The sequence below is a fragment of the Furipterus horrens genome, unplaced genomic scaffold (assembly GCF_987537825.1).
Source record: "Furipterus horrens unplaced genomic scaffold, mFurHor1.1.pri manual_scaffold_7, whole genome shotgun sequence".
Taxonomy (NCBI): domain Eukaryota; kingdom Metazoa; phylum Chordata; class Mammalia; order Chiroptera; family Furipteridae; genus Furipterus; species Furipterus horrens.
Genome location: NW_028327177.1, coordinates 113468584 through 113494057, shown reverse-complemented (window position 1 = coordinate 113494057; position 25474 = coordinate 113468584). Strand labels below are relative to the sequence as shown.

Below are 25474 nucleotides of genomic sequence, written 5' to 3'. Positions count from 1 at the left end.
GTGTCCTCCTAGGTGAAGCAGTGTCCTCAGGCCGTGGGCCAGGGGAACCCTCCCCTGGGAGGGGAGGAAGTGGAGGTAAGATCTGAGAACCTGCCCAGGCTTAGGCAGGGGGAGCTCTCACTCCTGGGGTGCTCTGGGCTGGAGTGGGCAGTCCCTGGGCTGAGCCAGCAGATCACAGCTCTACTCCCAGCCCTAATATCACCTCCAGTGTGACCTTGGTCGGCTTCTCATGGGCAAAATGAAAAGCCAGCAGTAAATGATCTTTAGGGGTTGATTCTCTTCTGACAGGCTGAGGAGAAGGTGGGAGGGCTGTGGGGAATGCCTGGGGCAGAATGTAGACGAGAAACTAAACTCAGCTATAAGCTTATGCCATGCTTGACTATGATATGAGAATATTTTACTACCTGGCAGCAATGTGCAAGATGAACTGGACAAAGCAGTCATAATGCAAAGCATTATTATTAATATCCCATAATTCTCATGCAAAATTGTGGAACTAGTAAGTCCAGCTGCTGGTAGCTAGTCAGGATGACCCATGACCATTTCATGCCATCAAAAGATCACCGACTGTATACACTGTGAGCAAAGCACTGTACCAGGCCCAAGAGAATTACATCAAATCATATCTCATATCATATATCATACCATAAATACTGTAATATAATAAAATATAATGTTTCTAAACATCAAACTCACTGGCTGCCCTAGACGTGCTCATAGTTGGAAGAGGGGCAGATATATGAACTGTCACTAAAATGTTGGTGACAAACAAAGCCCTGGGAAATGCAAATGAGGAGGAATTTGCTGGAAAGAGCAGGCAGAGCTTTAAAGAAGAGAGAGAACACAAGAAATGTTTCCACCTCCTAGAACGCTCAGGCCAGATGAACTAGGGCCCAAAGGATCACCAAAGGAGATCTATCTAATAACCTCAGGCTGCAGAATCTTGGTTTTTACCTTTGACAGTTTTGAAAACCCCACTGCCAGGAAGGTGGAGGATCCAGACTGCGACTGTCATTTTGTACAGGAATGGTCCAGGCCCCATCGCAGGAACCATGTCATACTGCTTTAGCCCCCCACTGCCAGGCCCTCAGCAGGGTGCACCACCAGGCTCTGACCATTGTGGGCTTCACCAGCTCTGACCACCTCGCCCAGCATGTCCAAACCCTGCTACAAAACGGGTTGGAGGGCAGGGAAGGGTGGTGGCGGCAGGAGAGGCAACAAAGCCTGCCTGCTCTTTTTCAGGTATCTTATGATTTCAAATAGTGAAGGGAGGGAATATGGCGCCATTAACTTTAAGCCCAGTGCTAACTTTCACTCGGTAAGCACATGTGATTTCGAAGTCTTAGGGCCTTTCTGTTCCCTACATGTTGGTCCTCAGGAAGGTTAATTATTGTATTATTGCAGTAAAGGTAAATTCTAAACTGACCAAAAAATACTATGGTTTCCATCTGCAGCAGGTCCAGCGTACCGTGACTTATGTGTCCCAATTTATGTAGTTGATTCTTGTAAATTTGAGAGTGTCTTTATATTTCTGCTATCTGCTTCTCTGTTCTTACATCGCCCTTATGGTGTGGTCAGTAAATGTAATCACAGTAATAATTCTCTCTTGAAGGCCCTGTGTGGGGTCTCTTGAGTCAGACCTCAGGGGCCTCTTCTAAGACAGGTGAGGAGACAGAGGTGCAGAGAAGGAGGCTCACTTGCCTGGGGACACAGAGCCAGTTGGTGGCCAAAACAGTACCAGGGCTCAGTTGTCCTAATGCCCAGTTTGGGAGGCTGGACCTTGTACACCAAGACATAGTTTAATTTTTAAATGTATTGGTGGTGTACAGAGTGAAACAGAAGGGTGGTTTGCTATAGGGATGTAATTCATATTTGTGAGCACTACCCTTCGATGCATCTGTAAGGGTGGGGAAGTTCAGATGTCTCTTTTGGAGGCCTTATATCACAGAGTCAGATTGGGGGATAATTTAAGGCTATCCAATGTATCTTCCTCTCTCAGGAAGCTGAGAAGGCCACTCCCCTGTTTTGAGGCCTCTGGAAACAAGAGATGCTTGGGGCTCGTCCAGGACATCACAGGAAGCAGAAGCTGTCTGTGACAGCTGAAAGATAGATGGGAAACTGACTGACATCTGACTGGTGATATCCAGCGCTCTCAGCATCAAAGCCTCAAACTGGTAATAAGCTCCTGGCTTTATCCAAAGACTCTGGAAAATCTGCGAGCTGGTGATAGAGCTGTGATAACAGGGCGAGGGAATGTACTGGAGGCTGACTCAGTGGCAGGGATCTGGGGAGTTAAGCTTGGCCCTGCAAGGAAATTAAGCAGAATTCATTAAGGCTGTGACAATTAAGGCAAGAGGAGAGACATTAATGCTGGATGATAGAAAGTCAGAAAGAAAGTGGACCAGCCGTTACAAGCAATATCATCAACAACCTCACATTGGTTACTTGGGAAAGAAGATGAGAAAATGAGTGATATGGAGAAAATATCTGAATTCCCCACCAAATTACTTTATTAAATCAGTCTTTAAAGAGGCCATTGCAGGGAGGCAGACTGGGCTGGCAGCAGTAATGATGGCCATGTGGGCACAGCTCTTGCTAAGAGAACATTCTGACACCTGAGCGAGGATAAATCAGCAAGTGTGGATTACATGTCTTCAGTTATTAAGGAATCAGCTGATGCATTTACCAAGCCTTCGGCAGTTATTTTAAAGGTAAGGAGAATTAGGGAAGTGAAGCATAGATGAGGTTACTGATCTTTAAAGCAAAAGTTAAAGGAATTCAAGGAACTGTGAGCTACTGTTAAACATCTTGGATATGTGCAGAGTCTGCCAGGTCGGAACCTAACTTCAAGTGATGCAAAATGTTGAATATGTTTTAATGATCAGCTGCAGGCCAGAATATGGCCGTTGTTAAGCATGTGGATCAGCCAGAAAGCTGACAGTTTCACTCAAGGCAAGTGCCAATTTTCCGAGTCTTTGAGAGTCTATATGGGTCTGCAGGAAAATTCCACGGAGCAAAAGCACTTTAGTACTCAAGAAAGACAAGAAAGCTTAAAAAAACAATCCCAAAGTTGGGTTGGCAAATCCCAGACTGCTTGTTCTCACTTAGTCCTGCAGTCCCGCCAGTAGGGACTGTATACAGTCCCAGTATACAGATGGGGAAACTGGGGATCTGAGAGGCTGAGTGCCTTCCAAAAGGAACAAAACTAGTAAGTGGTAAATTAAGGACTGGTAACTTGAGGACTGGGGAAGTCTTTCTGGCTTTAAACCTGACACTCCTTCTATACCATGCTAGAAAGCTTATACTGGATAGAGAAAGATATATTTTATGACTTAAAAACCCTGAGTGTTTTCAAATTTGCAAATTCAGATGAAAATAATTACAGTCTGAACGATGTTACACACAAAGAGAGCTGAAGATGAATTGATGATTATTTTATATTTAAAAAGAGACTAAGGTCCATTTCGTACTAGTTTGCTGGAATATCCTGTCCTTTCCTGTTTTTGAGGGCCCACTGTATATAGGATTCTGAGATGGGTGGTCACAGGGGAAGGAGAGAGAGAGAGAGGGAGAGAGAGAGAGAGGCTAACCACACATGAAGACATGTAAGACCCGTAGACATATGAGAATGAGCTCAGGTAAAGCCTCAATGGTAGAACAAAGTCCAGAAAGGAATATGACAAAATGTTATCTCTATGTGGTAGGATTCAGAGTAATTTAACTTTCAGAGTAATTTAATTTCGTCCTTTTTACTTCTGTGCCCTTTATAAATCACCTACAATTAACAAATATATTTTTAATTTAGAAAACATTCAATAAAAGCATAAGGCAAGACAGGAGCTGTGGATAAGGTGTGATGATCAAGGGAGGGGAAGGTGGGGGGCATCCGGACATGTGATGCGGCCTGGAATGAGCAGCAGGGAGAGGGGAGCCAAGTGAGCTGGACATGCAGGCGGCCTCAAAGGGCACAGGGCTGGAAGTATGGCTGAGGCCAGGTTTTGAAGGACTTTACAGGACAGTCTTGTTCAGGAACCTGGGGCCTGGGAAGCCTGGGAAGGGGGCTGGAGAGGCCCAGAGGCAGATGGGGGCACCTAGGTCTTGGCGGAGGGAGGTTGCGGTGGGAGTGCTCGGGGTGGTGAGGGTTGCTCCCATTGAGTGAAGGAGCTGGTGTCCTCTGCACCTTGCCCTGGTTGCCTCCGGGGCTGCAGTCTCAGAGGTGGGCCTTGAAGGCAGGGGAAGGAAAGAGCAGGAGGGTCAGAGCAGCACAGGGGCCAGGCACATGGTGGTGGGTATGGATGGTGGGAGACAAACAACAGGGGGTCAGGCCCAGAATTGACCTTGTGGGTAATCTAATGGAGCAGGACACTTTGTAGCCACCTGTGTGACATGACCACATCGCACCTGCCTGCCTGTGGATGCTTAACTGTTTGTTGCTACACTTCATTTGATGAATCACCACCTGCTATCCTGGGGGGCTGACATCAGGGTGGTGAAAGACCCACCCCCAGAGGCCTGCAGAGACAGTGGACAGCAGTCCATCCCTCCCCCACAGAGGGGGCTTTTCAGTGGCCTCTAGTGCTGGCTGATTGTTTTCTGGAGAACCCAGCAGACCTCGGAGAGCAAGTACAGGAAGCTGCGGGGATTAGTGGGGCTCCCCCAGCCTTGAGTCTCTCTCGAGGTCACCCAGAACCAGCAATGATGACTCCAAACACAAATGGTTTCCTTAGCAGCCACTCAACTACTGTTACCCACCCAGGCAACCTGAGCAACAAAAATGGAGCCCACAGTCTCCAAGAGAGATGCTGCTTCCTAGTTATTCAGCTTTTTCAAGTGACGCATCTTTTCAGGTAGGAGAAGTTTTGGTTCCCGTGAGAGAGGACCCCTATGCCTGACTCGAGGACAAGCCTTTCACAGTCCCCTTGGCGTCAGCAGCCACTGTCCTCCTGTTCCCAAATCTGCCATTCTTCTAACCTTCAGCTGCACAGAGATGGGAGAAGGTGGAAAAAGGGCCTTTTATAACCAAATTATCTCTGTGCATTCATCTGCCATTATGTTAATGCATGGCGAAGCCTGGCAGATGGTACAAAGTCAATTATGCTGGTGTGAAAATGGGAGAAATTGACCTTTTCAGGACTCACTTGGATTCCAGAGCAGAGTTTGCAAACTCAGGTTTCAGGGCTGACATGTGGGCGAAGGCACACAGCGCTTTGGAAGGGTGGGGGTGGTAGGACTCGGGACTGCCTGCCCTTCAAGGGACCCCTCTAGTACCTGCACATTCTCTCAAAGAGCCCAGCGTAGCCATCACAGTTGGTCTTCTGGGTCCGCAGGATGTTGCTGGGTGTGAAGGCCTGGCGGTCCTTCTCCTGGGTAGCTTCGATGTCGTACTCTGGAGGGCAGAGTGGGAGACCGTGAGGAACCAGGTCCTGGGAGGCCACCAAGGCAGGTGCAGAGAAGAGAGGGGGTTCACAGCATTTGGGCTGGCCTCCCTGGGGCCTGGGAGAAGCACTGGAGTGCAGGGCTCTGCTCACTTGTTCCCACCACCACACAGCTCTGCAGGCCCTTCCTCTGAGGCTGCTCCTGTCCCTGCTGTGACCCTCAAAGCCAAGGCCTCACACTGACCCACAGGGGGCGCACTGAGCTACGGTCAAAGCTTGCCCCAAGTAGAGAAGCCTGCTCTGCTACCACCTGTCACTTCACTAACAAGAGAGCCTGAGGCCTGGAGTGAGGCCTGGGGGCACAGTGGCCACTGAGGGCACAAAGGTGTTGTGTGTGTGTGTGTGTGTGTGTGTGTGTGCGTGCAGTAAGAACATCCTACCAAATATTCTGTTTCTGATTCTGTCCCCTTAAGGCCCAGGCTGAGCTGCTGCGATTGGGGTGGGAGCAGGTGGCCCCCACAGGCCTATGGCTACATCCCCTACCTATGTTCATCCTAAGCTGTGTCTCTAACTGCTGCTTTGGGAAGACAAAGGAAAAGCTCAATAGTAGCAGGTCAGGAGAGAAGGGTAAAAACTAAAAATCCACCAACCATCTGGTTCTTCCATTGACTGCAAGGGGTGGCATCCATTATCCTCTTAGCCACCACATGTGGGGATTGGCTTGACCTGGTCAGACTCCCAGGATTGCCCTGTGAAAGCTGTAGGCAGCTGCACATGCTTAGGTCCCCTAATGTGGCTCTGAGAACCTGGAGCCTGAGCTGAGACTGGTGACCGAAGTTGCCATATAGGACCAGGAGCAGGGAGAAGAGAGCCCACCCTTCCCAGCACTGTTACCTTAAGCCACCTCTCATTGCAATAACTTTTGAAATAGCTATGACTCTCCCCCAATTGATGGTTATCATTTTTGAAGATGACCTTTTGTCCTGGGTACTTATGTATCTGGAGCAGGTTTACCAGAAAGCCAGGATTGAGGGAAGGTGGCTACTGGGTGAAGGGCCTCAGCTCTGGCCACCGGGTGTGGGCAGAGGGCCAGGTGGGACTCATTCCCCCATCCAATGACCCTTTATGGAGACTGTTAGCACATGGTAACTTCTACTCTGCTTAGTCAGTCTTAGGTTATTCAATCTACCCATCTGAGAGCCCCTGTCCCATCTTCGGTCTCATTCCATACTCACTGGCGATTGAATGAGTCCCAGAGATACTACCCTGGGAATAAGGGTCTGCAAGGAGTGACATCAAGGGGTCCCAGAACAAACACCACAGGTGATCCTACCTATGTGGTGGCAGATCCAGATCCAGATCGCACGGACTCTCTCCAGGTCACTGTGGGCCTCTTGGAGCAGGTCGTCCATTAGCTCATCTAGGCCACTCTTGACTGTCACCTGGAGAGTGGAAGGGGTGTGCTATGTCAGGGCCTGGACGAGGGCTGTGGGGAGCCCAGCTCCCTGCCACCTGCAGCCAGTGCTGCCTTTCTTCCAGGCAGAGAAGGAGGAGAGGATGTCCAGAGGGACAAGGGCTGGGCTGGCAGCAAGCCTTAGTGGGGGGTGTTGAACATAGTGGGTAGTGCTGACCAACTGATCACTGGTCCTAGAACCACTACATCTTTTCTATGTGATTTGGGGGCCAGGTGGATGTAGTAGCATCTAGTCATGATCATTATTACCCATAGCAATCTATAGATTTAACACAATCTCTATAAAATTCCAACATCCTTTTTTTTGCAGAAATGGAAAAGCTGATCTCAAATTCATATAGAATTGCAAGAGGCTAGAATAGCCAAAACAATTCTAAAAAAAGGACAAAGTTGGAGGACTCGCATTCTGTATTTCAAAAATTACTGCAAAGCTACAGTAATCAAAATAGTGTGGAACATCAGTAGGAGGTCCTATAGACCAATGGAATAGAATTGAGAGTCCGGAAAGAAACTCATAATACATCTATGACTAACTGACATTTGACAAGGATGCCAAGTCCGTTCAGTAACGGACAGAATAGTCTCTTTAACAAATGGTGTTGAACAACTGGCTACTCACATGCAAAAGAATAAAGCTGGCCCCCAACCTCACACCATATACAAAATTAACTCAAAAAATACCAGTGATCTAAACATAAGAACTTAAACTATAAAACTCTTAGAAGAAAACACAGGGTTAGTAAACCATCATGGCCTTGGATTTGGCAATAGACTCTTAGATATGATAACAAAACATAAGGTACAAAAGAAAAGTAGATTAATTGGGCTTCATAATAAAAACAAACAAACAAACTTCTGTGCATCAAAGGGCATTATTAAAAAAGTGAAAAGACAACTTACAGAAAGGAGGAAATATTTGCAAATCATATATCTGATATGGGTTTAATATCCAGAATATATAAGAAACTCCTACAACTCAACAACGAAAGAACAACCCAATTTTAAAATGGGCAAAGGACTTGAATATACATTTCTCCAAAGATATATAAATGGCCAATAAGCACATGAAAAGATGCTCAACATCATTAGTCACTAGAGAAATGCAAATCAAAACCACAAAGAGGTACCACTTCGCACCTACTAGGATGGCTATAGTCAAAAAGATAGACAAGAAGTGTTGGCAAGAATGTGCATAAATTAGAAAGAACCTTGTACATTGCGGGTGGGAATGTAAAATGGTGCAGCTGCTGTGGAAAACAGTTTGGCAGTTCCTCAAGAAGTTAAGCAGAATTACCGTACGATACAGTAATTCCACACCTAGGCACATACACAAAAGAACTGAAAGCAGGAACTCAAACAGATACTTGTTCACAAATGTTCACTGCAGCATTATTCACAATAGCTAATAGGTAGAAATAACCTAATTGTCCTTCACAGATGAATGGCTAAACAAAATGTGATAGATCCATACAACAAAATGTTATTCATCCATTAAAAGGAATGAAGTTCTGATACATGTTACAACATGAATGAACTTTGAAAACGTGATGCTAAGTGAAACAAGCCAGCCATAAAAAGATGCAAATTGTATGGTTCCACTTACATGAAATACCTAGAATGGGTAATTCAGAGAGACAGTAAGTAAATTAGAGGTTACCAGGTACTTGGGGGAGGGAAAATGGGGAGTTATTGCTTAATGGGTAAAGAGTTTCTGATTTTGGAAGTGGTTGTACAACATTGTGAATGTAATTAATGCCACATAAAAATGATTAAAATGGAGATTTTGTGTGATATCTATTTTACCACAATTAAAAAAAGAAAGGAAAAAATTAAATTTTCTCACAGGAGCCCTCAGGAGGAATCAGGGTTGGGTTGCTGGAAAGGCAGCCTTGACCCTATTCAACCTTTCTAGAGAAGTCAGGGCACCCAGGTGCTCAAATGGGCTTTCATTGCCCACACGCCCCTCACCCCCACTCTAGGGTGCTCCTTGACCTATTCTCTCCTGGACTTGTTCCACCACTCACATCGGAGCTCCAGGACCCCCTTGCTTACCCTTGGGCCCCTCTTCTGTCTCCCACTTGCCCCACTGTTCTCTGCTGCTTTTTCTTCTAGGTTCAGGTCCAACTCCACAGTCCTTGTCTTTGTCCCTCTCCCCAGGGCCTAGAACACATTACAGGCCCACACTGTGGCCTGGCTGAGTCCTGATTTAACCCAGAACTTCAGTCCTGTGGCTTCTGGTCCACTGGTCCCCACGCCTGTCCCTCCCTGGGCCTGGCTGGCTCTGGCCTTCCACTGCTCCGTGGCTGTGTCTCTGGCCTCAGCAGGGCACCTGCACTGCTCTCTGAGCCTGACCAGCAGCCTGCAGATGACCTCCCAGTTTGCCAGCCGAGGGAGCTCACTCTGATGTCACCAGCAGGTCCAGCTCCTTGGCCCTTCCAATCAGACTTTGTGGTGAGGGTCCTGTTTGGCTCCCATGACCTCAGTGTGCCCCTAGTGCCTCAACTCAGCTCTTGTAGCTGCTTCCCTCCACCTCCACACCACCCGTGCCCAGGCCCAGACATGTGAGAGCTTAGCAGCCTACGTGCTCAAGGGATGAACCTGGCTATGGTCACAGTGGGAGCTGGCCGTCTGCATCTGTGCTCCTCCCCCACCCTCTTCCTCCCTTCCTTTCTAGGCTGGGGCTGGCATAGCTCATTCATAGTAATGCCCAAACGGGCAGGGAGAGGGCAGGATAGGGCTGGCTAGAGGGACCTGCCACTGGGGCGGCTGCAGGGTATGCAGCCTTTGGTGGGAGTGTCAGAGTCATCAGTGGGGAGTGAGGGATGGAATGGCCTGCTACCTTGGGCCATCTGTCCCCCATCCATACACCATGAAAAGGCACTCTGGGCCATCTATCCAAGGGACTCAGGATATACTGAGTGTGTGTATGTGGTGGTGGGGAGGCAGGGGAAAGACTGTGCTACCCTGGCCTGGAGAACTTTAAGACCTGTAGGCAGAGGGGCTGGCTCTCCTACCTGTGAGGCATAGATGTCTAATTTCTCAAACTGCCGCAGGTCCAGGGGCATGGATTTCAGGCTGGACCGATCCCAGGGGTAGGCTGGAAACACAGGGAGGCTTGGTCAGTGGCTGGGACATGTTGACAAGGGCTGCCTGGCCCAGGGCTCCCTGCCTTTTTGAGAAGCTGTGACTGTCCGACCTTTACCCTGATTCCCAGAGCTGGAAACTCTGCTCCCAGCAGCTATACCTCCTAGAAAGGGTGTGGGTCAAATTGGTTTGGCAACTATGGCAACTCCTTTAGTCCTCCTGGAGATTCACTGAGAACATAAGCCTATTTGTGGACCCTATGAAACCTTCAGTAAAGAAACTGGTTTCACCTCAATTACCTCAGCAGTCCCCAGACAGGTTGATGATGAAATTCTCTTCTCCTCACCACTCAGTTTTCTGCAGAATCTCTGCTAACTTTTCCAGGAATGAGTGCTCTGTGGGAAGTGTCTGGACAATGCTATGAGCCCCCAGTGAGCTCAAGGGGCGGGGGGAGGGGGGGCTGTGCCATGGTCATGGTGCTGCAGAGCCTTCTGGGCCTGTGTAGGTTGAGGTGGGTTTGGCACCCAGATAGGCCTTCTCCCTTGCCCTAGTCAGCAGGAGCCTGGAGCACCCCAAGAAAGCCAAGTGTTCTGATAACAGGCACTCGAGGCACTGTGGGGAGGCTGTGAACCAGAATCACTCACGTCCAGCCTTTCTCATAGGAAGCCTGGACCCATGGCAGGCCCAGTCAGATGCTATAGGGCTAAATGACCAGGGGTGAGACCAACTGATGGATGGGCAGCCAACCCCTGTCCTAGCCCAGAAGAGAACCTGGGTTTTGGCAGAGTCCTCTTATTCAAGGCCCCCTGAGCCAAGCTGACCAAAATCAGGCAAGCTGGGCAGGAGGAGAGGGAGGGATGGGAGGAGGATGGAGCCATCGATCCCCTGACTTATATTGACTCACCTGACTCTCAGCCAGCCATCTCAGGAGCCTCTGAGTGTTGAGTGAGTAAGGGATGCTGGGGGGGGGGGGGCACCGGGGGGCAGCAGCGAACCCAGGAAGAGTAGAGTGAGGTGGGAAAATGCCTACTGGGTGGCACAGGCATGGGTTCTAACTGGGGCCCTACCTCCACCTCACTGGGGGTGCTGAACTCAGCTACAGAGCCTCAGGCACATATCTATGGGGCATCTTGGGGGAAGGGAATGAGATGGCGGGTCATGTTGTAAGGTCAGTGTCACTCTGCTCATGGAGGGTGCAGGATAGGGGTCCTCTGCAGGCAAGGGCAGGAGAATGGGTATGAAGCCTCTGTGCCCTGTGCATTTGCCCACACATCCCACAGGGGCTGTGAGCGCCCTGTACCCTAGTGCTATAGACCCAGGTGTGGCGAGAAGGTGAGGATGGGGTGGCGCCACCAGCTCCGGCCTGAGCTGTTTCATGACCCTTTCTGGATGAGAGGCCATGCTGGCTGGTTAGGTAGCTCGTCAAGGTTAGCTGTCAGGAGCAGGCCACATGAAGCCTTCTGCATTTCCCCACTGCTCCAAGGCCCCTTCCTGTAAGGAGCTAGGCCTTCATCCTTCTTAACTCCAGGCTGGATTTGGCACCTTCCCCAAGGCCACCTCCCCCCACTCCCTCACTCCCTGCTGTCACACTGCAGCAGCACCCCTGGGGGTTTTTGTCCTTTTGGCCTCAAGCCTCCGGCTGGGTTCTCACCAGGTCATGTGCCCTGACATCCAGGATCCAGAGGCTGTTCCTCTCCTAAGAGGGGACAGGACGTGTGGTAGGCAGGCAGGCAGGCTGTGCAAAGCCTACCATGAAGCTGTGACCCACCCAGCAACCTAGCATTTTCTTTCCTCTTCTGCTCCCTCTAAAAGGACTAGGACAGTTCCTGGACCCCACACCTCAATCCTGCTGTCAGGATTACATTAGAGCTGCCTTGAAGCTCAGCATCATCATGCTTACCGCTCTTGTGCTGGAGCTGAGCCTTCTTGTCTCAGGTCACCACCAGTCCCTGTCCCTGTCCCATGTGGTCTGAGTGCAGCCCTGGCCCAGCCAGCCAGCCCCTCAGAAGGGCATGGGGACATGGTGGCAGGCCCTGCTGAGCTTCCCACTCCTCAGTGCCCTCCCTCTCCCTCCCTGAAATCTGGTTCCTGCCATTGTCCGACAAGGGCTATCAGGGTGACCTAAGTGGATATGAAGGGGACTTACACATTGAACAATTTCTGCTCAGCACAGCTCTGCAAATGAGGTCTCCCTGCCCCCATTTAGAAGAAAGATGGAATTTCTAAAATGGGACCAAAAACCCTATTCCTGCTTTTACCCTTTCTTGGTTCTATTTTACAATATCTGAGTATTAAAATTACCCATAATGATTTATGCCTCATTAAGTTTACCTTCTGAGTAGATTATATAAATCCAAATATAATTTTGCACAAGTAATTTAATATACCAGTGGCATTAACTAAACTTTCCTAATTTTGAAGCAAAACAATGGGAAGAAGTGCCAAGTGGCACCAAACCTTAGATGCTATCTGGTCTTCGGAGGGGAAAACTGAGGCCCAGGAGAAACAAAAGCAGGATTCTAACCCAGGCTGTCTATCGCCCCATTCAGGGTTTCTTCCTCTGGCCCACTCTGCTTACTTACATGCCTCCAACCTTACATGTGATTGGCATTCTACTTAAAGTTAACACAATTCTAGATTCTCATTTTAATATGTTTCCCATAATGGGCTGCCTTGTTATTGGTGGGCTTTGTGCTTTAACTTTGGGCTTACATCTGGTTTGTGAGCTATTCACTTCTCCCCCTGTGTCCATGGCAGACATTGCTAATCAATCAGATACTTCTCCCTTATTGAGCCCAGAGGTGTCTCCAGCCTCTCACCTCAGGGACCCAAGGAGCCATTTTCAATTGGCTGGAGATTCCCCATGAGGCTAAATCAAATCCCTGTCTCAGAGAACGGCCCTGGAAAAGGCCTTGCACTTACCGTGGGCATCTTTCCCTCCAGGCTGCCGGGGTCTTGTGTTTCCGTTTTTATCACCTACAATATCCCAAAGGTCAAGATGCAGAGACACTTCAGAAGAAACAGAAATGCAAGTACAGAGGATTCTCTGTGTGGTGGTCCTGGCTTCTGGCCCCTCCCCTTCACTCTCCATCTCAGAGCCTCTTGTTCCCATCCCTACCCCCCACCAAATGGCTGCTGGGATTGCCCTGGACTTCCTGGTGGGGCAGAGGGAGGACTGGGAACCAGCGATGGATGACAATAAAGACACCTGCAGCCTGAGAGCAGAGGTAGCATTTCCTCAGAGAGCAACGCTGTATTATTCTGTGGGCTTGCCTGGAGCTTGCTGTGCCTGCCCTCCTCCTCGTTCTCCTGCTATCCAGGAATGAAGCTGGGGATGCTGAGAGCGCCAGTGAATTCATGTCCCATAACCCCAGACAGAAACTGACCATGGACAGACACGAAAGTGGGGCAAAGGGAAGGTGGTTTGTATGGAGCTGAACCCCCAAAGGTCAAGCAATTATTAAATTAGTCCCTGGGAGGGTTCAAGTGCAACCAAATCCTATAAATCCAGGATTATTAAGGCAGAGCGGTCACCAATAGTTCTTTGACACCATGGGCAATAGGAGAGGAACTCGTCCTGCTGATCTGAAACCAGGTCAGGAAGATGTGGATCCCTGATGGAACCAGGAGGAGCTGGGGGTGAGGGTGTGTGCCAAGACAGTATATAGAGCATTCTGAGTAACACTGGACCTACATTTTCTTTCCATCTGCCTTCTTTGGTAGACTAATGGGGTTCAAAATAGAAGCTAGCATTTCTTGTGTACTTACTATCCTTGGCTCGTGCTTTATATTGGCTATCTCATTTAACTTCCCAAGAATCCTACGAGAGACACTGAATCACTTTCCTCCTTTTACAGATGAAGAAACGGAGTCTAAAAGAGAGGTTAAGCCACTTGCCCAAGGTCACAGAGCTAAAATGTGAATCCAACTAGTTAATGGTCAGGGCCTGCCCTCTCTACATTTGACTGCCCTCCTGAGACCCTGACAGCTCAGGACTGCAGGACCAGGCAGACTTGGAGGGTCTGCCTTGGCCCACTGAATGAACTGAGAGAGAACCTGAGCCTTGGATGCTCTGCAGCCTCTGTTCCTTGGCTGGCATTTCCCCAGGCCCCTTTTAGCCACAGATGGACAGATACAGGAAGAAGACCAAAAAAGGAGTGGAGGAGACATCGTGGGTCTGGGCCTGGGCATGGGCTTGTGCACCAGGCACTGAGGCCAGCCAAGTATGCTGGGTAAGAGTACAGACCTCGACTGGACCTGGGTTCTGACCCACTTCCTAGCTGGTCACTTAGGCAGTTATTTCACCTTGCTGAGCATCACTTTGCTGATGTAAAAAGTGGCAATAATATGTCCAAGGGTTAAAAAGTTAATGAATGTAAGAAATTTAGCACTGCACATGCTACTTTTTAGACAGTCAATAAATGATATCTAAAAACAGTAACACTCTGGTGATAAAATTCATCTTCAGCTAAATGCCCTATTTACCCATTCCTAATTGCAGATGCTCAAGAACAGTGATTACTGGGTATGGAGAAGAAAGAAACCCCTCAGCACAAAGCTGTCATACCTTTGCCTCTTATCAGTGTGTAGGTCCAGGTCACTCCTCTCCTCACCTCAGAGGATGTCCAAGCTGGGCTCTGCTTGGCCCTTTAAGTTGCCCTCATCCTCCCTGCCAGCCCTCTGCACACGAGCAGCCCTATACGTACGTACGTTTAGCCAAGGAAAACTTCTTGAGCATCTGGGGCATGGCGTCTCGAGGGTGGACCTCCACAGTCAGCTGTGTCCCTGTAAGGGAATAGGAGGAGACATCCTCATCCAGATGCTACTAGGAAAGGGTGCAATGTCTCATGACAGATGCTTGAACAACAAAACACAGTTGGTTTTAGAGCTTTCCTTTGATTATACAAGTAATTCTTGTTTAAAAAAAAAAACAACAACAACAAAAAGCAAGCCGAACGTTTCCAGATCCAGGCAAGACTGAGTAAGCACATTCTGCCTTTCTTCTCCCACTGAATGCAACTGTAAACCTTGGAAAGAATGCATAGGGCAACTATTTGAACACTCTGAAGTCAATGACAGAAGGAGTATTGGGGGAGAAGATTAGAATTCAAAGCATCACCAAATTGGCAGTGAGTTTACCATTCTCTTCCCTCAATGTTATTACTTAGACTGGACTCAATGGCAGCACCAGACCCAGAAGTGCACAATGGGTGTGGACAAAAAATGCTCCAAGAGAAGCCCTTTCTTCCAGGCTTGTGGAGTGAGAAGGAGAACCTTGAAGAGTAAGAAAGTAGGGGAAACACCCTCTTTTTCCCCATTTTCTTTTTTCTCCCCACTCAGCCCCCTGGAAATTCTATTTGTAGCAGTGTAGAGTGATTTTGATGGCCAGGTAGACACCTGGGTCTTTGAGGGAGGGCATCAGAGAAGCTATGATTCCCAAGAGGGTGGGGGCAAATTCTTATTGTCTTTTTTCCTCTCCCTGTCCTCACCGATTGGCTCCAGAAGCAGAAACAGTTGTGAGAAGTGCCTGGCAGAGTGAAAAAACTAAAGCCTCAGCTTTTTTTTTGGCCAGAGGACTGGAAAGTGGGTTGTGAAGAGGAGGGAGCTCAAGAAAGCAAATCCATAAAGTTACGAATGAATGCTTTGGTCACCCCTGAATTGCGCGTGCTGGGATCTCACCCTAAATATCATAATACAACCTTTGAGAACTAGACTAATGTTCAACTGAACCACTGGGTGGTGCATGTGCTGGGCAGATGTATAGCACTGCAAAAGCTAGAGTCCAAAATTACTACTCAGCATGGGAAGAACTAGGATAATCTCAACTTGAAAGGAAAAGATGATCAATAGATGCTAACCCCAATTTTGGAATTACCAGCCAAAGACATTAAAACAGCCATGCTCAAAAAAGTGGAGGCAAACAGTCTTGAAATAAATGTAAAAATACAAACTATCAGGAAAAAATAAGATATAAAGAAACAAATGTAGCTTTTAGAACTGAAAAATAGGTAGTTTAAAAGTTCTCTGGATATGATCCATGGCATAATAGAGATGACAGAGGAAAGATTCAGTGAACTTGAAGATAGATTAACAGAAATGATCCAATATGAACAACAAAGAGAAAAAGTAAATAGAGCCTCAGGGACTTGTGGGACAACACCTAAAGGCTGAACATTCAAGTCACTGAGATACCAGAAGGAGAGGAGAAATAGTGCAGTACAAAAAAAATATTTGAAGAAATTAATGAAAGAATAGTCAATAAAACCAAAAGCTGGTCCTTTGAAAATATCAGTAAAATTGATACATATCAGAATCAAGATACCAGTATCAGGCACGAAATGGGCGCTATCACTACAGACCCCATATATATTAAAATAACAATAAGGGAATACAAACAACTCTATGTACATAAACTCTACAACTTATATGAAATAGGCCAGTTCCTTGAAAGTTATAAACTACCAAAACTCACCAGAGGAGTAGATAACCTGGATGTTCCTACATCTATTTCTAAAACTAAACTTGTAGCTCAAAATATTCCAAAAGCAAACAAACAAATAAACAAATGCCAGGTCCAGGTGGTTTCACTGGAAAATTCTAATAAACATTTAAAAAGAAATAACACCAATTTTTCACAAGATCCTTCAGAAACTAGAAGAGTAGTAAGTGTTTCATACTCATTTTATGAGGCCAGCATTATACCAAAACTAGAGAAAGATAGTATCAGAAAAGAACACTACAGACCAATATTCTTTACGAACACAAAAATCCTCAACAAAATATTAGAAATTTAAATACAGTTATATAGTAAGAGAATAATACACCACAACCAAGTGTAGTTTATTTTGGGAATGCAAGGCTGGCTCAATATCTGACAACCAATAAATGTCATTCACCTTACTAGCAGGCCAAAGAAGAAAATCATCTGATAGTATCAATTAATGCAGAAAAAGTATTTGTCAGAATTTAACATCTACTTATAAAACCTCTCAACAAACTATAAATAGAAGGAAACTTCCTTAATCTGATAAAGAGCATCTACCAAAATCTACAGATAATAGCATATTGCATGATGAAAATGGAATTCTCTTCCTCTGAGATTGGGAATAAGACATGAATGTCCACTTTAATTGCTCCTAATAAACATTGTACTAGTAGTCCTACCTATATAATAAAATAAGAAAAAAGAGCCATATAGCTTGGGAAGGAAGAAATAAAATTTTCCTTATTCACAGATGACATGCCTGTCCCAATAGAAATGCTCAAGTAAGCTATAAGCAGAGTTCCCAGAAGTAATAATAAGTTCAGCATGGTCACAGGATACAATATCAGCACCCCAAAATTAATTATATTTATATTGGCAATAAATGATTTGAAATTGAATTTAAAAATTGCTATTTCCCATAGTTTCAAAAATTAAAATACTTAAGTATAAGTTTTGAAAAAAAGGTACAGAAACTGTATGCTGAAAACTATAAAATATGTTCAAACAAATTAAAAATACTTTAATAAGTGAGGAGACATACCATGGTCAGGAATTGGAAGACTCAATATTGCCAAGTTAGCATTCTCCCTAAATTGACCGAAAGATTTAATGCAATTTCAATCAAACCCCTTGGAGAGATGTTGAAGATTATAGATATAGATAAGGTGATTCTAAAATTTACATGAAAAGATACAGCAGCTAGAGTAGCCAAACCAACTGTGAGAAAAAAAAAAGTTGGAGGACTCCAACTATCTGATTTTAAGATGTACTATAAAGTTACAGTAATCACTACAGTGGGATAGTGGCAAAAAATAGATATATAGATTAACAGAGCACAATAGAGAATTAAGAAACAGAGCCACACAAATATGGCAAACTGATTTTTTTACAGAAGTGCAAAGACAATCCAACTAGAACATGGGTAAAAGAACAGATATTTTGTCAAAACAGAAATGACAAGTAAGCACACAAAAGTATTCAATTAACCATTAGAATCCAAATCAACACCATAATGAAATATCACACTTACTAGAAGAGCAATAATAAAAATAGTGATAATACTATAGGGTGACAAGGTTGTGGAGAACTGGATCTCTTACACATTTCTGGTGCTATCATAAAATGGTATAGCCATTCCTGGAAGTAGTTTGGCAGTTTCTTATAAAGCAAAACATATACTTAACATATGACCCAGCTACTGCACTCCTGGACTTTTAACCCACAGAAATGAAAATCTGTTCACACAAAAACCTATACACAAATGTTTACAGAAGCTCTATTCATAATTACTCCAAACTGGAAATAACCTAGATGTCCTTTGGTGGGTACATCCATATTAAGAAACAATTTCCAATAATACCGAGAAACTCTTAGGAGTGATGGGAGGATGTGATTGCAAAGAGTCTGCACGAGATAATTTTGGGGACAACAGAACTGCTCTGTAATCTAGCTGTGGTGGTGGTTACATGAATCTATGCATATATTACAACTCATAACTTAAAATAAAATAAAAATTAAAGATCCCCAAATGAACAAAAAAGCCTAAGCAGAATTAAACAAAAACAAAACCTTGATGATATAGAAAGATACAAAATAGAAATTGAAAACCTAAAGTAGAATTATAGTAAACATCCCTTTTGTAACCTGCTTTCATTTCTTGTCTTTGCACATCAGTGAATATACTTATATGTCATCATTTTACATGGGTGCATAGTATCCTATTCTATAGCTGGTTTATAATCCATCTAAGCAATCCCTTTTCATTGGATAGTTAACTTTTCTCAAATATTTTGCTATTATAAACAGTGATGTGATGAAAATTCTGATACACACCTCTTTACCTATTTTTCAAATCAGTTCCCTTGAATAAATTCTTAAACATGGATCAACAGATACGAAGATTTTTAAAGCTTTTGTTAGATACTGGCAAACTTTATCCATCAATGATTTTATCAGTTTATGACCACATCTATAGTGCAAGAAAATGTCAATTTTGCTCATTCTTCTGCCTGATTACAAAATGGGCCACAATGCTTTGTACTTCCTCCCACTGAGAGATCTTTTTGTACAGGCCTATGACTTGGTTTGGCCAGGTAACTTGTGGCAGAAGTGATGTTATGTCAGCTCTGAGCCTAGGGCTCAAGAGACTTTGCAGCTTCTGCTTTCATTCTTGGAATTCCAGCCACAACTGCCATGTGAGTGAGCCCAGGCTAGTCTCCTGGAGGATGTGAGACCACATGGAGCAGAGCAGAGCCATCTCAGGTGAGGTCAGCCTAGACCAGCAGGTTTCCAGCCAACCCTCCAGCTGGCCACGACACATGGTCAAGCCCAGCCAGGACCCACAATCAGCTGGGTGTGGCTCAGACAAGAATGCCCAGCCAACCTGTAGACTTGTGAGCTGGTAAATGCTTATTGTTTTAAGCTGCTGAGTTTTGGAATGATTTGTAATGTAAAAATAAATCCAACTACCTTCACGGACATTTGATTTTTATCAATCCTTTAACTTTTTATTAATGAATAATGACATTTAGCTGTTTTTGTGTATTTCTTTAATTTTTAGTATAGTATTTTTCATATATTTATTTGCCATTTTAAATTCTTATTTTGTGGGTAGTCTAGTTTTCTACTGATAATATATTACTTTTTCCTTACTAATTTTGTAAGAGCTCTTTTTATTAACCATTTGCCTGATAAATGTGTTACAATTATTTTTCACAGAATAACAATACTGTGAAAAAACTTGCTCTGCATGCCAAAGAGAGTAATTCTCAAACAATTTAAAAAGATAGCACCTGGCCTCCTGAAGCATTACTTTGAAGAGGTTAACATTCATTTTGAGTGTAGTTCCTAGAACATTCACTTTTAAAGAAAATCAGCCCATGACTTCATAATTATGACTTTAAGCATTTCAGAGTTAAAAGCATGATTCAGTTTTGTTCTTAGGATCCCATGCCCTCACACCCAGCAGCAAAGACTCCCTGTGTATCTTCCCACAATGGAGTGGTCTAGGCCTGTTCTCCTTTGCCTTTTCACTTATCCACCTGAAATGCTCTGAGGTGTTCTTTAAAGGAGGTGCCAAACTGTAATGGGCTGCAAGATGCCTTGTGAAAACAAAAATTGAGAAACGTGACCGCTCTTTCCCCTTTTGCAGGTTTCAGTACACGATGCTCTGAGAAGTCCTCCAGCAAAGAAGTCCTACTCTGTCAAACACAATTTGAAAAATGCTGGACAGGAACAATCTCCCAAACTAAACAACTTGTTGGCCTAGGGCTCCACACCAACCTCTTCCCGAACTTCTAATGTCCAGGAAATTCCAACCTCTCCCAATTCAGCCTCATCATCTCTTTGTCAAAGAACAAGCAAGCTGAAAAATCGCTCTTTAATATAATGTTAAAGTCCTTCCAAGGGTGTGTTCTGAAGGAGTCTCATGTGCAGAATGTAAGGAAGCTCCACCCTTCTCTATTTCTTGTCTCTTCTCTCCTTCCTGCACTTCCTCTTCTCTCTTCCCTCTTGGACAAGGGCCAATGTTCAATATTCTCCTGAGGCCCACTTCCTGACTCTTCCCCAAAGTGATGCTGCTAACCAGCACCCTCTCAAGAGAAACAGTAAAACTCCCTGCCTGATCTGTATGGGAGTGTGATCCCAGCTCTCATTTGCAGGTTTGTAAGGGCCCTTCCAGGAGGCTCCCTGCTCTAGAAACTGACCCTGGGACTGGGCTTGTGGTCTCCAGGTGAGCAGAATTCACAGCATAGCCCTGTGCTTCCGAATGTTAAGAGTTTGCTGACGATAGGATTCCTGTATCAAATAAAACTCTTAACTTAGGAAAAAATTTAATTTGGCCAATCTTCAATAATAAAGAATGGAACATCATTTAAAACAAAATTTAAAGTAAGATCTAAACCCTAAGTACAGACACCGTTATACTAATCTTAATAGTCACAACCAAACCCAATGGAAGTCCTTCCTCAGGCCACCTCATGACCATGCTGACTCTCTCATGACATTCCGCCAGCATTTCTGAAGCTGCAGTTTTGGCTGTCTCAGTGGAAGTGTGTTAATGACTGTTTCCTGCTACCCATAAGGAGTGGCTCCCGGGTGCTTCTCCCAGATGCCATGGGCTCTGCTTCCTTTTCCTACCTTCTAAGGAATGGAGATGCGGCAGACAAGCCCAAGCGTGTCCCTGGTACACTGCTCTGGTCTGCCACTTACCCCGTCAGGAGAGTCCCCCCACCGACAGCTTCTCTCTAGGTCTCTGCAAGTTTGAATTGGGGTTTGTCTAAAGGCCTAATTTGGTCAGAATTACTAATGCGAAGATGGCGAACAGATTTTGTTTTTATTCATTAACTCTGATTGCAAGGGGCTGCTGAGAGCACTGATCAGTTAGCAAAGGCTGTCAGGCATGTGTGTGTATGAATGTGAGTGTACACACACGTATGTGTAGGAAATCAGGGATTCATCTGAGATCTGCCATCGCTGACTGAAGGTGTTCTTTAACTCTTTCCGTAACTGGTTGCCACATTTACGACCTGAACTCTTTGCCTTGGAATATTTTCCTGTGGTAGCTGAGCGTCCACACACCTCAGCTAAAGCATTTTGAAAATACCCTTAAACAGACTCTACCTGAGGTTCATCAGAGACTTGCTGTGGCTTCCGCCCCAGCAGTTCAGTAGTCAGCTTTCGTGCAGGATGTAGTGAGCTGGGACATCCCAGGAACAGCATGCTGGATGGTCGCAGGGGAGAGTCCAGCTCTGCAGAATGCTCACAGGTACTGCTGGACGTGGTATGAAAGCTGCACTCAACAGCTCTAGTTATGAGATGACAACTCAGTGTGCAGAGCTCGGGGCCCCGCTGGTGTGTGAGGTGAAGGGCGTCCCTTGTGGCCCTAACTGACCCGGCTTCCACTGGGATCTTGAAAACACAACCATTGATGATTCCTTCTGCAGAGTGGAACTCCATGGGCATGTCTCAGGTCTGGAAACATGGCAAGTTGACCGTAGTGCTGCATGATCAAAGAAGGCAGAATGTCTGCATGGTGATAAGGGCGATGACCTGGAAAGATGAAGGCCTCAACAGAAAACCGACTCCAAGAATCACTACGGAGGCCTGATGTCCAGGGGCGCTGATGCGCGCTCTCCTCTCATTCAACTCCCACGCCTATTACAGATGTGGAGACTCTTCCAGGTGAAGATCCAAGATTCCAACAATCTTTTGTCATCTATTGTATCAAATCTTCCATTGAATGACAAGGTGAAGAGGAGTGGGGAAAGCCGAACCATTTTGAGTGACAAGTTCTGATTGAAATCTTGAATTTCTTGTCTGGCTGAAAAGTGGAGGGGGTGCTGCACCAGAGTGTCCCCCCTCCAGATTGGTCCCTGCCTTATATGAAGGGGGTGTAGGGTGGAGTCATTATGCCTACTGGATTTGGACCTGCACAGATGTGAGTTTAACTTCCAGACTTGACATGTGTAACTAAAATCTTTCTGGCCCCAGTTTCCCCATCTGTAAAATGGGAGTGATAACCTACACAGAAGGTGGTCGTGGGATTAAATGAAGTGACCCCCAAAAGGGGCTTAGGTCACTGACTGGCCCATATGCAGTGTTCCCCCTGGGGCCCTGCTGTTACTGTCACGTAAAGAGGTGCTGAGAAAGCTGCTCTGAGGGCTGGTGTGGTTCACAGAAAGAGCTCATGAGCTTCAAGGTTCACTGGATGAATAGGAAAGTGGCCCATAGAATACTGATGTCCCGGTCACTGTTGTCCAAAATAGCAGGGATGTGGTTGTTGGCACTGGTAGCAACCTCAACAAGGCCAAATCTGAATTCCTCATGTTCTTTCCCTACAATGTGCCTCCTGCAGCTCCTCCATCTCCACCCTCTGCTCCCAAACCTTAACTCCCCTCTTTTTCTTATACCCCAATCCACACGGCAGGTAGACCTCTCTTGCCTGGATTATCACATTGCCTCCCATGGGGCCTTCTTGCATCTACTCTTGCCCGCTCTGTTTATTCACTACTCTTTGGAGGCTGTCATGTTTAAAACCATGTGGTTTCCAGTGGCACTCAGTTTAGAAGCCAGCATACCAAGGGTAGCCTCACAGGCCCTGCAGGATCTGCCCTGTGTCCTCTTTGACTCATCTCTGCCACCCCCACCTCGCCCACACCCCTCCAGCCACAGTGACCTGCTCTCCCTGATCCCTGAACACACCTGTGCTCCCTTTGCCAGAAGCTCTTCCCCAGGTGCCTGCAGGGCATGCTCCCTCACCTCCTCCCTTATTCAAATGTCACCTTCTCAGGAAGGCCTTTTTCAACTATTCTATTTTAAGTTGTCCCCTGTGGTAGGCTTCATGATGGCCCTTAAAGATATCCATGTCCCAATTCTAGGAACCTGTGAATGTCACCTTATATACCAAAGGGGACTTTGCAGATGTGATTAAGGATCCCTGGGGTGGTGGGGGGTGGGGTGGGGTTATCCTGGATTATCTGATACTTATGAGCTCAGTGTAATCACAAGGATTCTTATAAAACAGAGGTAGAGGGAGATTTAACTACTTTGGAGAAAAGGCAATGTGACAAAAGAAGCAAAGATTAGTGACACAGCTACTAGTCAAGGAGGTGGCAGCCTCTAGAAGCTGGGAGACCAGGAACAGATTCTCCCCATAGGCCTCCAAAAGGAGACTGCCCTGCTGACACTTTGACTTTAGCCCAATGAGATTTAGTTGAAACTTGGGATCTCTGGAACTATTTAAGAGAGTAAATGTGTGTCAAGTCACCAAGTTTGTGACAATTTGTGACAGAAGTCATAGGAAGCTAATACATACCCCAGGGCACATCCATCCATCATCCCTACTCTCCTTTCTGCTTTATCTTTCCCTCCAGTCTTATCCGACACCCTTTTGTTAGGGTCAGCTGTCTCTCCCACTAAGGTGTCAGTTCCATGGGGACAGGAGCCTTGGTCTGTTTTCTTCTCTGATGAATCCCCAGTGCTGCATCAGGAACTGCTTTTTGTGGAATGAATGGGTCAATGTCAGTGTGAACTCTGACTAGGCCCCCAAAGAGGGGGAGCCCTCTTCCTGCTGTGGCCCAAGCTCCCAGAAGACCCTGCTGGAATGGCCTGTTCGATCTACACGGGGCTCCATCCTTGTCCTAGGACGCCAACGCTGCCCTCCTCCCTGCCCCTTTGGAAGCTTTGAATGCTAGGAGGTAGCATGTGTGTGGCACACGTGAGCCAGGGTACGCTCTGCCAGGTACGGCTCTGGTGACTGGCAGGCCCCACCCCACCCCCTCAGCCTGTGACACTAGGGAGGCGGTGCCATTCTGAGAACCTGGCTCAGGACAGAAGTATTCCCAGCCTCAACTGTAAACAGGAATGACACCATGACCCCATCAGGGGGTGTGGCTAGAATTAAGTGAGCTAAGTGGTCACTAATCCACTCTCATTTTAGTAATATTGCTTATTCTTGTTTTGTGCCAGCTGCATGCTGGTAGTCCAGAGAAGCAGTGGGCTTGGGTTGGTGCTCGTGGTGCTCTGGGTGGGTAGCAGGGTGTGGGGCACCGACTGAGAGGCTCTGGGGCCTGTCCTGGAGCTGTGTTCTAACCTAACGGCTAGCATTCTAGCCTAAAGAGGTACTGACCCAGGCTGCAGAGAGAGCCGGCTGCCTCATGCTGGAAACCATTGCCTTCCTGCCCGTGTTTCAGAGAGCAGTTTCTGAGGCTTCCAGTCCTCCTGGGAGCCACTACTGCCCCCTGGATGCCATCAGATAACCTCTCTACAGGTTAGGACAACAGGGCTGAGGGCGCTGGTGGTGAACTCTTAGGGCTGAGCCTACAAGAGCTCTTAGACACCGGGCCCCGAGTCTTTAATGCATAACAGGAAACTGAGGTAGGGGTGGGGGCAGATGCGGATTAAGGTCGGTTGAGGCCCCGGGCGCAGAAGAAAATACTGGGCCCCTTAAAAAAAAGAGAGAGACAGGGAAAATAAAAATACATGTTAACCATATTTTATGCAGTGTAGTAATGAAACCAAATTTGGTATCATTAGAAAAAAGTGTAAAGTTGGGGTTTGTGGGGCCCTTCAAAAGTTGGGGCCCAGGGCACGTGCCCAGTGCACCCACCGTTAAATCCGCCTCTGGGTGGGGGTCTCTAACCTGGCCTCGCCTCCAGCCTCAACAGTGGAGTCCTCCTGCTCCAGGTTAGCCAGCAGGGGAGGCCGGTTCAGTGTAGGGCCGGGGTGGGAGCAGCTGTGGTAGAAGCAGAGATTTGAAGGTTAACAGCTCAGGACTTGGTGGTGTTTGGTGGGAAGTCAATTGCCCAGCTCTGAATCTTGCTGGCCATTTGATCTTGAACACATGTTAACCTTTCCATGCCTCAGTTTACTCATGTGTGCAATGAGGATAACAGGAGTACCAATCAAACAGGATTGTTGTGAAGCTTAATTTGTGTGAGAATAATCATGTCAATGGCTTGGCAGCATGCCTGGCACATGGTTAGCACTCAATAAATGTTAGCTATAGTGATGGCAATGAGGGTGATGATGACACCAGGGGGTTCTGTGGCCCAAGGA

At 46.4% G+C, this 25474-nt stretch overlaps 1 protein-coding gene across 2 annotated transcripts in view; it reads right to left on the bottom strand.

The window, feature by feature from the left end:
• KY (kyphoscoliosis peptidase) overlaps positions 1–25474 on the bottom strand; it is a 43776-nt gene that overhangs the window by 10537 nt on the left and 7765 nt on the right. For both annotated transcript variants that reach the window (XM_090284303.1, XM_090284301.1), the window contains exons 4-8: positions 14644–14718; positions 12856–12909; positions 9864–9946; positions 6709–6817; positions 5269–5386 (exon numbers count right to left, since the gene is read on the bottom strand). In XM_090284303.1, the coding sequence (XP_090140429.1) occupies positions 5269–5386; positions 6709–6817; positions 9864–9946; positions 12856–12909; positions 14644–14718 (439 nt within the window). The remainder of the gene's footprint in view (positions 1–5268; positions 5387–6708; positions 6818–9863; positions 9947–12855; positions 12910–14643; positions 14719–25474) is intronic.